The sequence below is a fragment of the Notolepis coatsorum genome (genome assembly GCF_963971535.1).
Source record: "Notolepis coatsorum genome assembly, chromosome: 8".
NCBI classification, from domain to species: domain Eukaryota; kingdom Metazoa; phylum Chordata; class Actinopteri; order Aulopiformes; family Paralepididae; genus Notolepis; species Notolepis coatsorum.
Window position 1 is genome coordinate 138,876,881 of NC_140172.1, and position 20,416 is coordinate 138,897,296.

Sequence of the window (20,416 nt, forward strand, 5' to 3'; positions counted from 1 at the left end):
TTGGTGCGGTGGTTTGAAGTGGACTATACCATGGTATTATCATTGGTACGGTGGTTTAAAGTGGACTATAGCATGGTAGTATCTAAGTAAAACAGTGGTTCCATGGTGATACACAACCTTTGCTGTGGCAGATCTTGAGAGATGAAATGAGGTAGAATCTATACTCTTTGCCCCCAGAAGTTCTTTGATTCCAGTCAGGATCCTCGGCCAACCGCGTTACAACAACATGTGTCGTTATAACAACAAGGCGTGGGACAAGTGAAAGTGAAAGATATTTCCTTATGCATTAAGTGAAGTCAACCCTGTAGCCAAAACAGGGGCTCCTGATTCATTTCAGAGGTGTGGGGGCGTGTGTGTGTGTGTGTGTGTGTGTGTGTGTGTGTGTGTGTGTGTGTGTGTGTGTGTGTGTGTGTGTGTGTGTGTGTGTGTGTGTGTGTGTGTGTGTGTGTGTGTGTGTGTGTGTGTGTGTGTGTGTGTGTGTGTGTGTGTGTGTGTGTGTGTGTGTGTGTGTGTGTGTGTGTGTGTGTGTGTGTGTGTGTGTGTGTGTGTGTGTGTGTGTGTGTGTGTGTGTGTGTGTGTGCGTGTATTTACAGTACGTGTGTGTTTGGCGATATCATGAACAAGTAGTTGTTGACTGACTGGCTAGTTGACTGGCTGGTTGACTGGCTGGTTGACTGACTGGCTGGTTGACTGGCTGGTTGACTGGCTGGTTGACTGGCTGGTTGGCTGACTGGCTAGTTGACTGGCTGGTTGACTGGCTGGTTGGCTGACTGGCTGGTTGACTGGCTGGTTGACTGGCTGGTTGGCTGACTGGCTAGTTGACTGGCTGGTTGACTGGCTGGTTGGCTGACTGGCTGGTTGACTGGCTGGTTGACTGACTGGCTGGTTCCCTGGCTGGTTGACTGGCTGGCTGGTTGACTGGCTGGTTGACTGGCTGGTTGACTGGCTGGTTGACTGGCTGGCTGGTTGACTGGCTGGTTCCCTGGCTGGTTGACTGGCTGGTTGACTGGCTGGTTGACTGGCTGGCTGGTTGACTGGCTGGTTCCCTGGCTGGTTGACTGAATGGTTGGCTGACTGGTTTCACCTCTATGGCCATACGCGTCTAATGAAGAACCATGTCTCTTAGTAATAGAGTTGCAGCAGCAGGTTAGCTGGTCGTCTCTCATACAGAAGATGGTAAAGAAAGAAACAGATTCAGGCGACGTGTTTAGCAACTAGTCTGACTCACAGGATGTAGACGGTGGGTATAAGCTGCCATTATCCTCCCCTTTTTCTACCTGAAACACTATTTTACAAGGACACTGTCACTGCATCCTCAGCTCATTGTGGGGATTGTGATTGAGTGTTTTCCCCCCCTATAGCAGAATGATAACAGGTTCATTCCCGCTCCTCCCGGGCAGCTTGTCGAAGTGTCCTTGAGCAAGACACTTAATCCCCTACTCCCCATGAGTGCTTTGGATAAAAGCTGTTATATAAATGCACCATTTATATATTTATAATTGACAAAGCACATCCTACCCATCATCTGTGATTCCCCACACGCCAGTCTGCTCTGCTGCTCTTAATAATCACATGTAGAGCTGATATTATATATATATATATGGGTTAAAAGTGTCTCTCTCTCTCTTGTATATCTCTATCACCTGTCTCTCTGTTGTCTCTTTATCACCTGTCTCTCTGTTGTCTCTCTATCACCTGTCTCTCTGTTGTCTCTCTATCACCTGTCTCTCTGTTGTCTCTCTATCACCTGTCTCTCTGTTGTCTCTCTATCACCTGTCTCTCAGTTGTCTCTCCGTTGTCTCTCTATCACCTGTCTCTCTATCACCTGTCTCTCTATCACCTGTCTCTCTATCACCTGTCTCTCTGTTGTCTCTCTGTTGTGACTTTGTCTCTATCACCTGTCTCTCTGTTGTCTCTCTATCACCTGTCTCTCTATCACCTGTCTCTCTGTTGTCTCTCTATCACCTGTCTCTATGTTGTCTCTCTGTTGTCTCTCTATCACCTGTCTCTCTGTTGTCTCTCTATCACCTGTCTCTCTGTTGTCTCTCTATCACCTGTCTCTCTGTTGTCTCTCTGTCACCTGTCTCTCTGTTGTCTCTCTATCACCTGTCTCTCTGTTGTCTCTTTATCACCTGTCTCTCTGTTGTCTCTCTATCACCTGTCTCTCTGTTGTCTCTCTGTTGTCTCTCTATCACCTGTCTCTCTATCACCTGTCTCTCTATCACCTGTCTCTCTGTTGTCTCTCTATCACCTGTCTCTCTGTTGTCTCTCTATCACCTGTCTCTCTGTTGTCTCTCTATCACCTGTCTCTCTGTTGTCTCTCTATCACCTGTCTCTCTGTTGTCTCTCTATCACCTGTCTCTCTATCACCTGTCTCTCTGTTGTCTCTCTATCACCTGTCTCTCTGTTGTCTCTCTGTTGTCTCTCTATCACCTGTCTCTCTATCACCTGTCTCTCTATCACCTGTCTCTCTGTTGTCTCTCTATCACCTGTCTCTCCGTTGTCTCTCTATCACCTGTCTCTCTGTTGTCTCTCTATCACCTGTCTCTCTGTTGTCTCTCCATTGTCTCTCTATCACCTGTCTCTCTATCACCTGTCTCTCTGTTGTCTCTCTATCACCTGTCTCGCCGTTGTCTCTCTATCACCTGTCTCTCTGTTGTCTCTCTATCACCTGTCTCTCTGTTGTCTCTCCATTGTCTCTCTATCACCTGTCTCTCTGTTGTCTCTCTATCACCTGTCTCTCTGTTGTCTCTTTATCACCTGTCTCTATATCACCTGTCTCTCTGTTGTCTCTCTGTCACCTGTCTCTCTGTTGTCTCTCTATCACCTGTCTCTCTGTTGTCTCTCTATCACCTGTCTCTCTGTTGTCTTTCTGTTGTCTCTCTATCACCTGTCTCTCTATCACCTGTCTCTCTGTTGTCTCTCTGTTGTCTCTCTATCACATGTCTCTCTGTTGTCTCTCTATCACCTGTCTCTCTGTTGTCTCTCTATCACCTGTCTCTCTGTTGTCTCTCTATCACCTGTCTCTCTGTTGTCTCTCTATCACCTGTCTCTCTGTTGTCTCTATATCACCTGTCTCTCTGTTGTCTCTCTATCACCTGTCTCTCTGTTGTCTCTCTATCACCTGTAAACCTTTATTTAGCCAGATAAAACATTAAGAACAGGTTTCTTATTTACAATGTCGATCTGGTCCAAGAGGCCCCAACAGGAGTACAAATATACATATATATATACATATACATATACATTTACATTTAGTCATTTAGCTGACGCTTTTATCCAAATCGACTTACAAGTTATGTACGACAAGTCATCAGGAAGGGCACAACTCTATAAGCTGAGTAACAATGTTCATCAAAGTGTTGAGTGCTACAGTGTAGGTTAGTTTATTAGGACAAGTGGGACAGTAAATTAAGTTAGATAATGGTTCAGATAATGTTTGAAGAAGTGCGTCTTTAGTCGACGGCGAAATATTGCACGGGTTTCGGCTGTCCTAACTGGGGTGGGAAGTTCGTTCCACCATTGTGGGGCAAGGACTGAGAATAGGCGACTTCTCTTTAATGACCCTCCCGGAGCTCGGATAGGAGTAGGTCTGAGGCGGCCAGAAGATGCAGAGTGTAGGGGTCTTGAGGGTAGGGCTGGGCTATATATGGCCTAAATATGATATCACGATATTTTCGGACCTTTCGGCGATACATGATACACATCACGATGTTTTTCCTTTTTTCCCCAAACAATTCATTATGAGGCTTACCAAGACAGTATTTGAGTTTGCAAGCTAACATTAAAGACGAAAGACTCATTTTTAGCCTTTTAGCCTTTTGTTTTTTTAGATTATATATTAGATTATTAGATTATATATTGTAACTATTTATTGTAGGGCAAATATAACTGAGAGGGCATACATAGTACTTATCTTATTAAAAAAAACTTTTGACTGTTTAAAAATAAATGAACGACCACACTCACACATGACGACTAATTTCTTTAATTGTTACATTAGATATAAATACTGATATTTTTTATGTAAATCTACAAACTAGTAGCTTATAACTGGTAATCGAATGCTTTTGCATACATTTATATGAACTATTCCACTCACCAATGGCCAGGTGAAGCCTGTGCCCAAAACACTGGAGTCGAGTCCACTTGTTCAAAGCCAAGGCTTTGACAACATTGGCTCCGCTGCCTTTTACACGGTTGTCAATGGAACCATGTCCTTTCCTATGTGGAACGTTACCGCATCTGTGATCTCCCCCCATCGCTTGCTCTTCTTGTCATAAGGGATGCTGCTGCTGGCAAATGATGTAGTTAGCGTCGTCTGTTTTGGCTGTGGTTTTAAAACACTCGAGGTACTGTAGTAGGGCTACCGTGCAACTTAATGCTTTCGGCATATTGGTAGTGTTTCCTCCCGTTGCCCCGACTTTAGCTTTACAAAGTTTGCACAGAATGGTGCTTTGACTCACGTCTGTTCACGTGTAGCCGAACCAGGTCCATATCACTGATGTAGAACCCTTTTTTGGAATTAATTCTACGGTAGAGTCCTCGCTTTAGTTTTCGCCTTGGTCACTCATCTTGTGGCACCGAGCCACCGCCTCTCTGTCTCTGGCTAGGTGTGTGCGCTTGCGTGCGTGTATGTGCGTGTAGATGACGTAATTTGGGCGAGTGTGTGTTTGACAGACTTTTTTTTCTGCGAGAGGGAGAGGAAAGCATTTAGCACTGCGCGTGTAAGTCTCATCTCAGCCGCGGCGGCCTCTAACGCGACGGCAAAACATCACGATATCCACGATACGTTTAAAAAGTGTATCGTTAATGAACTGCACCCGATATTTATATAATATCGTCATATCGCCCCCCAGCCCTACTTGAGGGTGTGTAGTTAGAGACCATTGACCGGAGGTAGGGGGGAGCGGTTCCCTTTGCCGCACGGACGGTATGCCAGGTCGAGGGCCTTGACGCGGATTCGTGTGCGGCAATGGGGAGCCATACATTATCCACAAAACCACCTGATGTTTTTGCCTGCACTTTAAAAATGAAATGATATCAGGCGGCTGGGTGGCGTAGCGGAGATTGCGCTCGTCACCAATGCAAGAGACTCCGGTATCGAATCCCAGTCTCAGCATTGCCTTCGGCTTGGGCCGGCCGTCATACTGGCTCATTTGGCAGAGTCAGCGGGTGGAAGTCGATGGGTGGGGATTGGACGTTGTGGACAGCGACCCCTACAGGTCGGTTGGGAGACGCCTGCACAGCAGAGACAGCAAGTGGCGAGGGTAGTGTGAGCCTCCCACGCGTTACACCTCGCCAATGAGAGTCCGCGCTGGCAGGCGAAAAGATGTGACAGGCTGCCTCCTCGTGTGCCGGAGGGAACGCGTGACGCAATTGATTGATTGATTGATTGAAAACTTTATTAACAGATTGCAGAATGGGTACAGTACAGTACAGCTCAATACATACAACATGCAAGGCTTCTATCCTCTCTACAACCGACCAGTGGGGGGTATAGTCGAGCAACGTTCAAGACAGGGGAGGGGAGAATTGGATACACGAAATTGGGATGGGAGAAAAATAGAAAACAAGGAGAAAAAAAGTGGATAAAAAAAAATGAAATGATATCTATTTGATGATAGTTTTGGAGAGAACAGAAAAAAAAATGATTTGTGGTCCGCACTAGACCGGTCGCTATGGTAACGACTGTTGGCACGGAGCGAGGTCATCTACCTCCATCCACCCGCAGTGTGGGAGAACGTTTTGTTTCCAGTGCGCGCAGGAAGACAGGAAGACCAGACAGGCGGCCTCCGTGTGAAGACTCTCTCGTGGGCCATCTCACTCTTCTCACCCCCTTCTCTGAGCACGTCGCTGGTTGGCACAGATCAACCCCCTCGGTCCCTCCCCCCAGAACGAGGAGACAGGAAGCGGAGAATGCTTACAGGAAGGCCGGGCCCTAATCTCATCATCTCCCAGACTCAACTCATTGTTGACTGCATGTAAACATTGGAGCCTATACACACACACGCACGCACGCAAACACGCACGCGCACACACACACACACACACACACACACACACACACACACACACACACACACACACACATAACGCCTTCATCCCGGCGCTCACGCTCGCATGTCAGAGCTGGTGGCTCAATGTCTATATATTATGACAGTCAATTAGAAAATGTCATTGAAACTAGAAAGCTACGCTCCGCGGAGCTGCCAGGCGACATGCCCTGGATATGAATAGCTAGCGGGAGGCGACAGTGGCTCGGGAGGTAGAGCAGTCGCCTGGTAATCCGGAGGTTCCCGGTTCGATTCCCGCTGTATCCTTGAGCAAGACACTTAACCCCCTAACTGCTCCCGATGAGCAGGTCGGCACCTTGCATGGTCTCCTCCGCCGTCGGTCTGTGAATGTGTGAGTTACTGGGTAAAATGTGAAGAACAAATTCTAAAGCACTTCGGATAAAAGCTGTTTTAAATACACCATTTACCTCCACTCCAAGTCAAGCAGACTCAGGAACAGCTTCTTTCTCTCAGCTGTCATCATCTCCCTGAACTCTGTGCCATGTTGACAGCCCCCCCCCCCCCCCCCATATTAATGTGTAAATCTCCTCCAGCTGAATGGGGTGATATACCACTCAGCCATTAGATCATTCACCGGTGATGGTTATGGTACTCACCACTCTGACTCGTATAGTGGGGTTGGATGGATCCAGCTGTTTTTATTAGGGATGTACGATATTATCGGCTTACCGATATTATCGGCCAATATTGGCATTCAAATGTAATATAGAAAATTATCGGTATCGGTTTTCAACAAAAAAAAAAGTTGTATTTAAAAAAAAAAATTATATTTACATTTATTTACCCAGGCAAGCAAGTAAGAACACATTCTTATTTTATTTATTGTCAAAAGTATGCATAATGTTGTGTTAATTCCACGACAAGAGATATGTAATGTTAATTAGGCTACCTGAAATTATTCCGTTTTTGGGGGGGGGGGGGGGGAACCCAGCATATATCGGTTGATATCGGTATCGGAAATTAAGAGTTGGACAATATCGGTATATCAGATATCGGTAAAAAAGCCAATATCGAACATCCCTAGTTTTTATGGATCTGTTTTTGTATCTCTGTGGACATCTGGACCCTATAGAACACGTTCCAATGACTGGCTCTGACACTTAAAGCACAGAGAGTCTCCACTGAACTTGGGAAGTCTGCTTTTAGCTTCTGTGCTCTACATGCTGACATGTAGAACATCAAACAACAAACTCTAAAACTCAACACTTTGGTCTCCAACCATTCCACCATTATCTGTAATGGTTTTTAATTGATTGTATACATTTTTATTATGATTGCACTTATAGTACATTGTATATTATATTGTTTAGTGTATTTTTTATTGTATTTATCAAACGAATCAAATGTAACATTTCCTTTTCATGGTCGGCCAGTCTTGACTTAACTTGATGCACTAACAGAACAAACGTTTCCTTTTCTGCTTCAGAACTGAGAACACTTCTAGAGAATGAAGCTCATTTTCTGCTTCAGAAGAAAAACGGAGACGACCTATTGTAATTCTAGAGAGGGACGCAGTTGACCTTTAACTCCAGACGTCTCAAACTAAATACATTTGTACGAGACAACTTCCACACGTTGGGACACGTTTGATTGATAAATCAAATCTTTATTTACTGGCGTTCTGAGTATTTCTTTAAGATGTACAGCTGGAGTCTTGAGAGTGAGACCCTTCTTCTTGTTGTTTAAGATGTACAGCTGGAGTCTTGAGAGTGAGACTCTTGTTGTTTAAGATGTACAGCTGGAGTCTTGAGAGTGAGACTCTTGTTGTTTAAGATGTACAGCTGGAGTCTTGAGAGTGAGACTCTTGTTGTTTAAGATGTACAGCTGGAGTCTTGAGAGTGAGACTCTTGTTGTTTAAGATGTACAGCTGGAGTCTTGAGAGTGAGACTCTTGTTGTTTAAGATGTACAGCTGGAGTCTTGAGAGTGAGACTCTTGTTGTTTAAGATGTACAGCTGGAGTCTTGAGAGTGAGACACTTGTCCTTGTTGTCTTCTAACAGAGGTGCTGATGAACACAAAGACGGAGACCTCAGATCTAAAATGGACCATCTACTCCAACTCCAAGCCTGAGGTAATGTGCTGTGCATGTGTGTCTGTGTGTGTCTGTGTGTGTGTGTGTGTGTGTGTGTGTGTGTGTGTGTGTGTGTGTGTCTGTGTGTGTGTGTGTGTGTGTCTGTATGTGTGTGTCTGTCTGTCTGTCTGTCTGTCTGTCTGTCTGTCTGTCTGTCTGTCTGTCTGTCTGTCTGTCTGTCTGTCTGTCTGTCTGTCTGTCTGTCTGTCTGTCTGTCTGTCTGTCTGTCTGTGTATATTTGATTGATATTTGATCCGAAAAGCAAAAATTTTCAATTCAAACTGATTTTGGTATACGAGTGAATCAATACATACGTTTAAGCAGCTAAATTCTGTATTAGCTACTACACAGACCAACAGATCAATAAAATAAAAATGTTAACAAAGTGCAGCAATTTTAGGAATAATATATATATAGCGCAGAGGACCTTTTGTAAACTCAAGCACGAGGTAAAAGTAAAACGCAGTACATTCCAGAACAGTTGACCATTGGAAAAAAACAACTCTTGATTGATAAAGTTTCTCTTATTTTTTCAGCCTTCTGTATGAACAAACCAGACTAAGAAAAAAAGAAATTTGCGATTTATTATACTTTATACTTATAGCACATGCATGAGTCTGGTCTCCTTTGAAAGGTAACATTCTTACACAATAAAGAAAAATCATAATGCGATTAAATGCATACATTTTCTTTACTTTTAATTCTTTCTGTAGTTAATTAATCGAAATGTATGCGATAAAGTCCCAGCCCTAATATATACGGTATATACATGCCAAACTTCTTTTTGTTGTACTGTACTTGTGCTGTATAATGACAATACATTTCAATCTAATCTAATCTAATCTAAACGAATCTAATCTAATCTATCCATTGGTTTACGTTGTGTTCCTCCTCTACTTACTCTTCCACCTCCCCCTCCTCCTCCTCCTCCTCCTCCCTCTCCACCTCCTCCCTCTCCTCCTCCTCCTCCTCCTCCCTCTCCACCTCCTCCCTCTCCTCCTCTTCCTCCTCCTCCTCCTCCTCCTCCTCCTCCTCCTCCTCCTCCTCCTCCTCCTCCTGCCCAGTGGGAGGAGGTGAGCGGTCTGGACGAGGAGAACACCAGTGTGAGGACCTACCAGATCTGCCAGACGGACAGCTCCTCCAGCCACTGGCTGCGCAGTGGGCTGATCCCGCGGCGGGCGGCGACCCAGGTGTACGTGGAGCTGCGCTTCACCGTGATGGAGTGTTCGTCGCGGAGCGGCCACCACCGCAGCTGCAAGGAGACCTTCAACCTCTACTACTACCAGGCAGACGCCAACGAGGCCACCGACACACATCCGCCCTGGATGGAGAACCCCTACAGAAAGGTACCTAACCCTAACCATAACCATAACCCCTACACCAAGGTACCTAATCATTACCATAACCATAACCATAACCCTTACAGCAAGGTACCTAACCCTAACCATAACCCCTACAGCAAGGTACCTAACCATAACCATAACCCTTATACCAAGGTACCTAACCCTAACCATAACCATAACCCCTACAGCAAGGTACCTAACCATAACCATATCCCCTAAACCAAGGTACCTTTTAGATAAAAGTTTAGCTAAATGACTGAATGTGAATGTACCAGGAATTATTTAGCAGATATGTTTTTGATTACTTTAAATGTAAAGGTTTTAGAAAGGTGCAGAATGAAAGTATTGTTTTTCCCCCAAAATATGATTGATCATAAAAAATATGATCAATCTTGGTGGGTCCAAGATTTGCTTAGCTTAGTAGCTTCTGTCTGGTTGTGTAGGTACTGAGGGTAGTAGGCTTAGTGTTTTCTGTCTGGTTGTGTAGGTACTGAGGGTAGTAGGGTTAGTAGCTTCTGTCTGGTTGTGTATTTAGGTACTGAGGGTAGTAGGGTTAGTAGCTTCTGTCTGGTTGTGTAGGTACTGAGGGTAGTAGGGTTAGTAGCTTCTGTCTGGTTGTGTAGGTACTGAGGGTAGTAGGGTTAGTGGCTTCGGTCTGGTTGTGTAGATACTGAGGGTAGTGGGGTTAGTAGCTTATGTCTGGTTGTGTAGATACTGAGGGTAGTAGGGTTAGTGGCTTCTGTCTGGTTGTGTAGGTACTGAGGGTAGTAGAGTTAGTGGCTTCTGTCTGGTTGTGTAGATACTGAGGGTAGTAGAGTTAGTGGCTTCTGTCTGGTTGTGTAGGTACGGAGGGTAGTAGGGTTAGTAGCTTCTGTCTGGTTGTGTAGGTACTGAGGGTAGTAGGGTTAGTAGCTTCTGTCTGGTTGTGTAGGTACTGAGGGTAGTAGGGTTAGTGGCTTCTGTCTGGTTGTGTAGGTACTGAGGGTAGTAGGGTTAGTGGCTTCTGTCTGGTTGTGTAGGTACTGAGGGTAGTAGGGTTAGTAGCTTCTGTCTGGTTGTGTAGGTACTGAGGGTAGTAGGGTTAGTAGCTTCTGTCTGGTTGTGTATGTAGGTACTGAGGGTAGTAGGGTTAGTGGCTTCTGTCTGGTTGTGTAGGTACTGAGGGTAGTAGGGTTAGTAGCTTCTGTCTGGTTGTGTAGGTACTGAGGGCAGTAGGGTTAGTAGCTTCTGTCTGGTTGTGTATATACTGAGGGCAGTAGGGTTAGTAGCTTCTGTCTGGTTGTGTAGGTACTGAGGGTAGTAGGGTTAGTAGCTTCTGTCTGGTTGTGTAGGTACTGAGGGTAGTAGGGTTAGTAGCTTCTGTCTGGTTGTGTAGGTACTGAGGGTAGTAGGGTTAGTGGCTTCTGTCTGGTTGTGTAGGTACTGAGGGTAGTAGGGTTAGTAGCTTCTGTCTGGTTGTGTAGGTACTGAGGGTAGTAGGGTTAGTAGCTTCTGTCTGGTTGTGTAGGTACTGAGGGTAGTAGGGTTAGTAGCTTCTGTCTGGTTGTGTAGGTACTGAGGGTAGTAGAGTTAGTAGCTTCTGTCTGGTTGTGTAGATACTGATGGTAGTAGGGTTAGTGGCTTCTGTCTGGTTGTGTAGGTACTGAGGGTAGTAGAGTTAGTAGCTTCTGTCTGGTTGTGTAGGTACTGAGGGTAGTAGGGTTAGTAGCTTCTGTCTGGTTGTGTAGATACTGAGGGTAGTAGGGTTAGTGGCTTCTGTCTGATAGTGACTGTGATTCCAGCCCCTGCAGTCAGGGAACGGATGTAGCTCCGTTTGAGCTCCTCGGAGGCATTGATTAAGGCAGATTAACTCATTGAAAATAAGCCTTCGCTTCCTAAAGTGGGAGAATGTGTGTAACAGAACACCACGACAGAGGATGCCAACGTAATTGCAGTATGAAAACACAGGCCGGCAGGCTTGTTGTCTATTCAAAAGGGGAAACAGGAGAGAAGACAGAAATATAGGTTATAGGAAAAGGGATACGGGCCTCGAACAACGATGACAACGGCGCTCTCGCTATGACCCTGCCGGGGAAAGAGCGGCTCACGTTCCAGAATGAGTTGTTGTTGTGCCCTGTACTGTACTGTACTGTACTGCTTTATAAGTTACACGTTGTTGTGCCCTGTACTGGTTTATAAGTTACACGTGTTTAAAGCCGCTCACAAGGCCCTGCCGCCAACCACTCCCCGCTCAGTCTACCATGGTGTGCGATACGCCAGCGGGCATACGTTGTGGAATGTATAATGACTTTATTTTGTTGTGTTACTGTAAAGCTGAAGTAGGAGACTTCTGAGAAATTAGCGACAGTGAGCTCACCTGCCCGGCAGAAATAGAGCAACGCTTTGCTTCACTTTTCAAGCTCATACGGCAACAATGGTTTCCCACCGACTCACAGAGGAACCAGCAGCAACATTAGAACCAGTTTATTTAGCAGATAAAGTGTTTACGATTCTGGTTCCAATAGTTATAGTCCCAAATTAAAGGTACAATCCACCAAAAATACAGGTCTATGAAATGAAAAAATAAAAAATAAGAAATGTAATACTTACTGGAATAGTGACATCATAATGACAGCACACATTCCAACAATTTAATCCAATAACTTTGCACAAGATAATTCATAGTTTGAGTGTGCAGATGAGGGGCAAAATAAATAAAAAAAATTAGGTTTTTAGGTAAATGTTGTAACATTGCAAGGTTGGCCCTACTGTAGCTTAGAGCAGAATGTCTGTATTTATATTCACAATGTCTGAACAAATATACAGAACAACTAAGGGTTCTTTTGTAGGGTTGATTGCTTACTTAGCCCCATAACAGTATATATCATGAATAGGGCTGTCAGTTTATCATGTTAATTAGATTAATTAATTACACAGCTAATTATCGCGTTATGAAAATGTACTTTTTTTTTTCTTTTTTTTTTATATTTCTTTCCATTCATTCCATAAGAACGTAGAATACACATTTCCAGACTTTTTTTAATATGGACCATTTGCATGTTCTTGGTATCTGATTCTAGGGACATCTATGGATCTCAGGGAATGTATCCCCAGTGTCAGAAATACTGTGTCTGTTACTAGGCTTGAGTAAATTGTAATGAACCAAATGAGAATATCAATGCAAATATTTTTTATCTTTGACTGTGAATAACACCATGCTAAAATTGACCAGACCTGAAAAATCTAAGCAAATTAATAAATGGAAGATGATTAAACAGAAGGTTTTGTAGATACAGTACTGAATTCTGCCATCCGGACACATGCCATTTGAAATATGATTATAGAATATAGAATATCAGGCCTAAAATGGTTATGCGATTAAAATGCGATTAATTAGATTAATTAATTACAAATCCTGTAAATTAGATACATTTTTTTAATCGCCTGACAGCACTAATCATGAATAATAATCACACATCAGTCATATTCTTTTTATAAATAGACATTTCATAACCTTCTTACTGTACAGAACCTGTAAGTCGCTTTGGTTAAAAGCGTCAGCTAAATGACTAAATGTAAATGTACATATACATGTATTAAAAGAAAATAATAATAATAATAAAAAAAAAATTGATACAATTGCATTTGTAAAGGACTGGTCTCCCCTCAGGTGGACACGGTGGCCGCGGACTTCCTCCTGAGGAAGGGCGGGGAGAAGAAGTTCAACGTGAAGACGCTGCGCCTGGGCCCCCTGTCCAAGAGGGGCTTCTACCTGGCGTTCCAGGCCCAGGGCGCCTGCATGGCTCTGCTCTCCGTGCGCGTCTTCTTCAAGAAGTGCCCCGGCCTCACCAGCGCCCTCTCCTCCTTCCCGGAGACCGTGCCGCGCACCCTGGTGCAGGAGGCGCAGGGCGTGTGCGTTTCCAACGCTGGCCACCAGGGGCTCCGGCCGCGCGCGCCCAAGCTCTTCTGCGGGGAGGACGGCCAGTGGGTGGGACAGCCCACCACGTCCTGCGCCTGCGTGGCGGGATACGAGCCTGCGGAGGGACTCACTCGCTGCACAGGTGGGCGGCTTGGCGGGATGGTTGGTGGGATGGTTGGTGGGATGGTTGGTGGGATGGTTGGTGGGATGGTTGGTGGGATGGTTGGTGGGATGGTTGGTGGGATGGTTGCTGGGATGGTTGGTGGGATGATTGGTGGGATGGTTGGTGGGATGGTTGGTGGGATGGTTGGTGGGATGGTTGGTGGGCTGGTTGGTGGGATGGTTGGTGGGATGGTTGGTGGGATGGTTGGAGGGATGGTTGATGTGATGGTTGGTGGGATGATTGGTGGGATGGTTGGTGGGATGGTTGGTGGGATGGTTGGTGGGATTGTGGGATGGTTAGTGGGATGGTAGGTGGGATGGTTGGTGGGATGGTTGGTGGGATGGTTGGTGGGATGGTTGGTGGGATGGTTGGTGGGATGGTTGGTGGGATGGTTGGTGGGATGGTTGGTGGGATGGTTGGCGGGATGGTAGGTGGGATGGTTGGGCGGATGGTTGGGCGGATGGTTAGTGGGATGGTGGGATGGTTGGTGGGATGGTTGGGGGTGGGTTGGTTTGATGGTTGTTGGGATGGTGGGATGATTGGTGGGATGGTTGGTGGGATGGTTGTTGGGATGGTTGGTGGGATGGTTGGTGGGATGGTAGGTGGGATGGTTGTTGGGATGGTTGGTGGGATGGTTGGTGGGATGGTTGGTGGGATGGTTGGTGGGATGGTAGGTGGGATGGTTGTTGGGATGGTTGGTGGGATGGTAGGTGGGATGGTTGGTGGGATGGTTGGTGGGATGGTTGGTGGGATGGTTGGTGGGATGGTTGGTGGGATGGTTGGTGGGATGGTTGGTGGGATGGTTGGTGGGATGGTAGGTGGGATGGTTGTTGGGATGGTTGGTGGGATGGTTGGTGGGATGGTTGGTGGGATGGTAGGTGGGATGGTTGTTGGGATGGTTGGTGGGATGGTAGGTGGGATGGTTGGTGGGATGGTTGGTGGGATGGTTGGTGGGATGGTTGATGTGATGGTTGGTGGGATGATTGGTGGGATGGTTGGTGGGATGGTTGGTGGGATGGTTGGTGGGATTGTGGGATGGTTAGTGGGATGGTAGGTGGGATGGTTGGTGGGATGGTTGGTGGGATGGTTGGTGGGATGGTTGGTGGGATGGTTGGTGGGATGGTTGGTGGGATGGTTGGCGGGATGGTAGGTGGGATGGTTGGGCGGATGGTTGGGCGGATGGTTAGTGGGATGGTTGGTGGGATGGTTGGCGGGATGGTTGGTTTGATGGTTGTTGGGATGGTGGGATGATTGGTGGGATGGTTGGTGGGATGGTTGGTGGGATGGTAGGTGGGATGGTTGGTGGGATGGTTGGTGGGATGGTAGATAGGATGGTTGGTGGGATGGTTGGGGGGATGGTTGGTGGGATGGTTGGTGGGATGGTAGGTAGGATGGTTGGTGGGATGGTTGGGGGGATGGTTGGTGGGATGGTTGGTGGGATGGTTGGTGGGATGGTTGGTGGGATGGTTGGTGGGATGGTTGGTGGGATGGTTGGTGGGATGGTAGGTGGGATGGTTGGTGGGATGGTTGGTGGGATGGTAGGTAGGATGGTTGGTGGGATGGTTGGTGGGATGGTAGGTGGGATGGTTGGTGGGATGGTTGGTGGGATGGTAGGTAGGATGGTTGGTGGGATGGTTGGGGGTGGGTTGGTGGGCAGATTGACGGTGGGTTGGTGGGCGGGTTAGTGGGATGGTTGGTGGGATGGTTGGCGGTGGGTTGGTGGGATGTTTGATTGTTGGGATGGTTTGTTCATTGTTTGGATGGTTTAAAAATATTTAGTAAGCATCACGCTTCAGAAAATGACTTCAGAACACAGGATTCAATTGGTCAAACCCGCTTGAGGACGTTTTATTCATCAACTGCAATCGACGATCTTGATCCCAAAAATCCCAAATCCAAATGTTTGTGTTATAGGCCCAGCTGTTTATAGTAAAATGTACGTCACTTGTCTCTGCATGGGAAGATGACTTTTCTATGTGTGTGTGTGTGTGTGTGTGTGTGTGTGTGTGTGTGTGTGTGTGTGTGTGTGTGTGTGTGTGTGTGTGTGTGTGTGTGTGTGTGTGTGTGCGTGCGTGCGTGTGGCTGTGTGTGTGTGTGTGCGTGCGTGCGTGCGTGTGTGTGGCTGTGTGTGTGTGTGTGCGTGTGCGTGTTTTGTCAACTCTACCAGATGTTCTGTTATTTTCTCAGTGGTACGTTTTGCAACATAATGTTTTTGCCAAAGTATGAGCTGATCTGGTTGTGAAAGAGCTTGTTATTGTGCTTTTCAATAACCTCCGTACATGTCTGTGTGTGTCTCCACCCACAGAGGTCTCTTTGGTTAAATGCACGTCATGCAATAAAATACTTGATGTGTTTGATATATGTATGATGTATATGATATATACCCTACCCCCCCCCTCACAGTGAGCTGTGGTGTTCCACAAGGAAGCATACTAGGACCGCTACTGTTCCTAATTTATGCAAATTACATGTCGTCAGCTTGTGACAGCAACTTGTTCCTGTTTGCGGACGACTCAGCCCTGCTGGTCTCTGACAAGAACAAGTTACAGGTTAAAAAACCCTCAGCTCGGAACTAGGCAAAATCTGTATATGGCTCGCTGATAACAAACTATCACTACACATGGGCAAAACAGAGTCCATTCTCTTCGGTTCAAATAACAAACTCAGCAAGACCGACGGCTTCTCAGTTACAGTGGGTGACAATATTGTCACAAGGAAAGATGAAATTACCTACCTGGGTTCCATCCTAGAGGCTAATCTCTCCTGTGACAAAATGGCATCCAAGGTAATAAAAAAAGTCAACCAACGAACTCGATTCTTGTACCGGATCTCCTCTCTGGTAAACAAGAATACCCTGAAGACTCTGGCAGGAGCACTCATTCAAGGGTACTACGACTATGCTTGCACCTCATGGTACCAAAGCACCTCAAAGGCGCTAAAAACTAAATTACAAACATCTCAAAACAAACTGGTCAGACTACTGCTTGACCTTACTCCTAGAACCCACCTCACCCCTGCCCACTTTGACAACCTAGGATGGCTTAGAGTAGACGACAGAGTACAGCAACTTGCAATGGGCCTGGTCTACAAGATACACTACACGACCAAGGTACCCATGTACATGTCAAAAAACTTCCCAAAGGTCAGTGAATACCACGATCACAACACCAGAGGGAGCTCCACAAATCATGTTAAACCCAGATTCGGCTCAAATAAGGGACTAAACACGTTTTGCAATTATGCCACATCAATGTGGAACGCCCTACCCACAGCTGTAAAGGAATGTGAATCACTACCCACTTTCAAAACCACTCTCAAAGAACACCTACGGGAGACTGCAATTCGAAACTGGCCCCTGTAAATGTCCTAACCCAACCCCCTCCAATGTACAGTAATTTACCTAGTATGGTTGTCAATATTCCAATGTACAGTTTTGCTTGTACAGTTGCACAGTGTTTCCCCCCCCCCCCCACCCCCCTCCTACCCAACCCCCCCCCCCCCCCCCCCCCCCCCCACCCAACCCTACCCAACCTCCTCCAATGTACAGTTTTTACGTCAAATGTATATACTCCCTTTTCTGGACTCTTTTTGTATCACAAACAGTACTGTATTTGCAAATCTGGTATGTCATAAATGTATAGATGTAGCAGTACTGTCTATCTGTATGTCATGTATGTCATATATGTCCTGATGAATTGAAAATGGGGGACCCTGATGTAAACAAGACGAAAGTCTTTCTCTGGTCTGCATCCCCTTAACAATTGTGTGTATTGAGCTGTACTGTATTGTACCCATTCTGCAATCTGTTAATAAAGTTTTCAATCAATCAATGAATCAATCAATCACATATAGGGATCCACTACCACAATGGTTGGTGGCTGGTTGGTTGTTTGGATGGTTGATTGTTTGGTTAATTGTTTGGTTAATTGTTTGGTTGATTGGTTGGTGTGTTGGTTGGTTGGTTGTTTGGTTGGTAGTTTGTTTGATTGTTTGGATGGTTGATAGTTTGGTTGATTGTTTGGATTGTTGGTTGATTGTTTGGTTGTTTGTTTGTTTGGTTGGTTGGTTTGTTGATTGTTTGGTTGGTTGGTTGGTTGGTTGGTTGATTGTTTGTTTGGTTGGTTGGTTGGTTGATATTTTATATATTATTGTTATATACATCTCTACAGTATCTATGAAAACACAACAACACAACAACACTATACATCTCTATAGTATCTATGAAAACACAACACCAGTATACATTTTTACAGTAAAGCTCTATAGTGTGCATAAAAGAAAAGAACTACACATGAATAAGATGAATGCAATTCATGATTTATGTGGTGAAACAAAACAAAGGAGTACTATAGTTGTACTAAAGATTATTCTAGGAAAACACAGTAGAGCTTGAAAGGTTTGTTCAACCGCGGTCTTTAAACGTGTGGGTGTGTGTGTGGGTGGCGGTGGGGGGCAGGGAGGGGGGCTTTGAGAGTGCCGTGTCATCACTTTTGGTGAGAAGCCACACATCCTATGTACGGGTTACACACACACACACACACACACACACACACACACACACACACACACACACACACACACACACACACACACACACACACACACACACACACACACACACACACACACACACAAATACACACACAGTCACATAAAACAGGCACAGAGACAAAAACAATAGAACAATGGTGAATATGACGGAGGGGCTTCACCACCAGCAAGGTCTTTCCAGTGTGAGAAGGAACTTGCATATTAACCCTTTACGTCCCCTGTACCGGCTTTAAAGAATGTAATCAGTGTTAACCTGGTCTCTCTGACGCTCAGCTACACACAGCAGAGGAGAGGTGTGTTAACCTGGTCTCTCTGACGCTCAGCTACACAGCAGAGGAGAGGTGTGTTAACCTGGTCTCTCTGACACTCAGCTACACAGCAGAGGAGAGGTGTGTTAACCTGGTCTCTCTGACACTCAGCTACACAGCAGAGGAGAGGTGTGTTAACCTGGTCTCTCTGACACTCAGCTACACAGCAGAGGAGAGGTGTGTTAACCTGGTCTCTCTGACACTCAGCTACACAGCAGAGGAGAGGTGTGTTAACCTGGTCTCTCTGACACTCAGCTACACACAACAGAGGAGAGGTGTGTTAACCTGGTCTCTCTGACACTCAGCTACACACAGCAGAGGAGAGGTGTGTTAACCTGGTCTCTCTGACACTCAGCTACACACAGCAGAGGAGAGGTGTGTTAACCTGGTCTCTCTGACACTCAGCTACACAGCAGAGGAGAGGTGTGTTAACCTGGTCTCTCTGACACTCAGCTACACACAGCAGAGGAGAGGTGTGTTAACCTGGTCTCTCTGACACTCAGCTACACACAACAGAGGAGAGGTGTGTTAACCTGGTCTCTCTGACACTCAGCTACACACAGCAGAGGAGTTTATGCCACTAGGGACCCCCAGGCCAAGGACGTGCTATGGGACCCCTCTGTCCCACAGAGCAGAGGACAGACATAACTAGGTCCCCCAGGAAGGACATAAAAGAAAACCTGTTCTGGAAAACTCAGAGCAGTAGAGCAGTAGTCTGGTTGTTCACACCAGCAGTAGAGCAGTAGTCTGGTTGTTCACACCAGCAGTAGAGCAGTAGCCTGGTTGTTCACACCAGCAGTAGAGCAGTAGCCTGGTTGTTCACACCAGCAGTAGAGCAGTAACCTGGTTGTTCACACCAGCAGTAGAGCAGTAGGCTGGTTGTTCACACCAGCAGTAGAGCAGTCGTCTGGTTGTTCACACCAGCAGTAGAGCAGTAGAGCAGTAGTCTGGTTGTTCACACCAGCAGTAGAGCAGTAGGCTGGTTGTTCACACCAGCAGTAGAGCAGTAGGCTGGTTGTTCACACCAGCAGTAGAGCAGTAGTCTGGTTGTTCACACCAGCAGTAGAACACCAGCAGTAGAACAGTAGCGGTTCACTCCAGCAGGAGCAGTATCTGGTTGCTACACCAGCAGTAGAGCAGTAGTCATGGTTGTTCACACCAGCAGTAGAGCAGTCGTCTGGTTGTTCACACCAGCAGTAGAGCAGTAGTCTGGTTGTTCACACCAGCAGTAGACGCGTCTGGTTGTTCACACGCAGTAGAGCAGTAGTCTGGTTGTTCACACCAGCAGTAGAGCAGTAGGCACCAGCAGTAGAGCAGTAGCCTGGTTGTTCACACCAGCAGTAGAGCAGTAGTCTGGTTGTTCACACCAGCAGTAGAGCAGTAGTCTGGTTGTTCACACCAGCAGTAGAGCAGTAGTCTGGTTGTTCACACCAGCAGTAGAGCAGTAGGCTGGTTGTTCACACCAGCAGTAGAGCAGTAGTCTGGTTGTTCACACCAGCAGTAGAGCATAGTCTGGTTGTTCACACCAGCAGTAGAGCAGTAGGCTGGTTGTTCACACCAGCAGTAGAGAGAGCAGTCGTCTGGTTGTTCACACCAGCAGTAGAGCAGTAGTCTGGTTGTTCACACCAGCAGTAGAGCAGTAGGCTGGTTGTTCACACCAGCAGTAGAGCAGTAGCCTGGTTGTTCACACCAGCAGTAGAGCAGTAGTCTGGTTGTTCACACCAGCAGTAGAGCAGTAGTCTGGTTGTTCACACCAGCAGTAGAGCAGTAGTCTGGTTGTTCACACCAGCAGTAGAGCAGTAGGCTGGTTGTTCACACCAGCAGTAGAGCAGTAGTCTGGTTGTTCACACCAGCAGTAGAGCAGTAGTCTGGTTGTTCACACCAGCAGTAGAGCAGTAGGCTGGTTGTTCACACCAGCAGTAGAGCAGTAACCTGGTTGTTCACACCAGCAGTAGAGCAGTAGTCTGGTTGTTCACACCAGCAGTAGAGCAGTAACCTGGTTGTTC

The 20,416-nt window shown here is 46.3% G+C and overlaps 1 protein-coding gene across 1 annotated transcript in view; it reads left to right on the plus strand.

Moving 5' to 3' along the window:
• ephb4a (eph receptor B4a) overlaps positions 1 to 20,416 on the plus strand; it is a 108,740-nt gene that overhangs the window by 36,457 nt on the left and 51,867 nt on the right. The window contains exons 2-4 of the mRNA XM_084320566.1: positions 8,077 to 8,147; positions 9,212 to 9,493; positions 13,140 to 13,530. Of these exons, the coding sequence (XP_084176692.1) occupies positions 8,077 to 8,147; positions 9,212 to 9,493; positions 13,140 to 13,530 (744 nt within the window). The remainder of the gene's footprint in view (positions 1 to 8,076; positions 8,148 to 9,211; positions 9,494 to 13,139; positions 13,531 to 20,416) is intronic.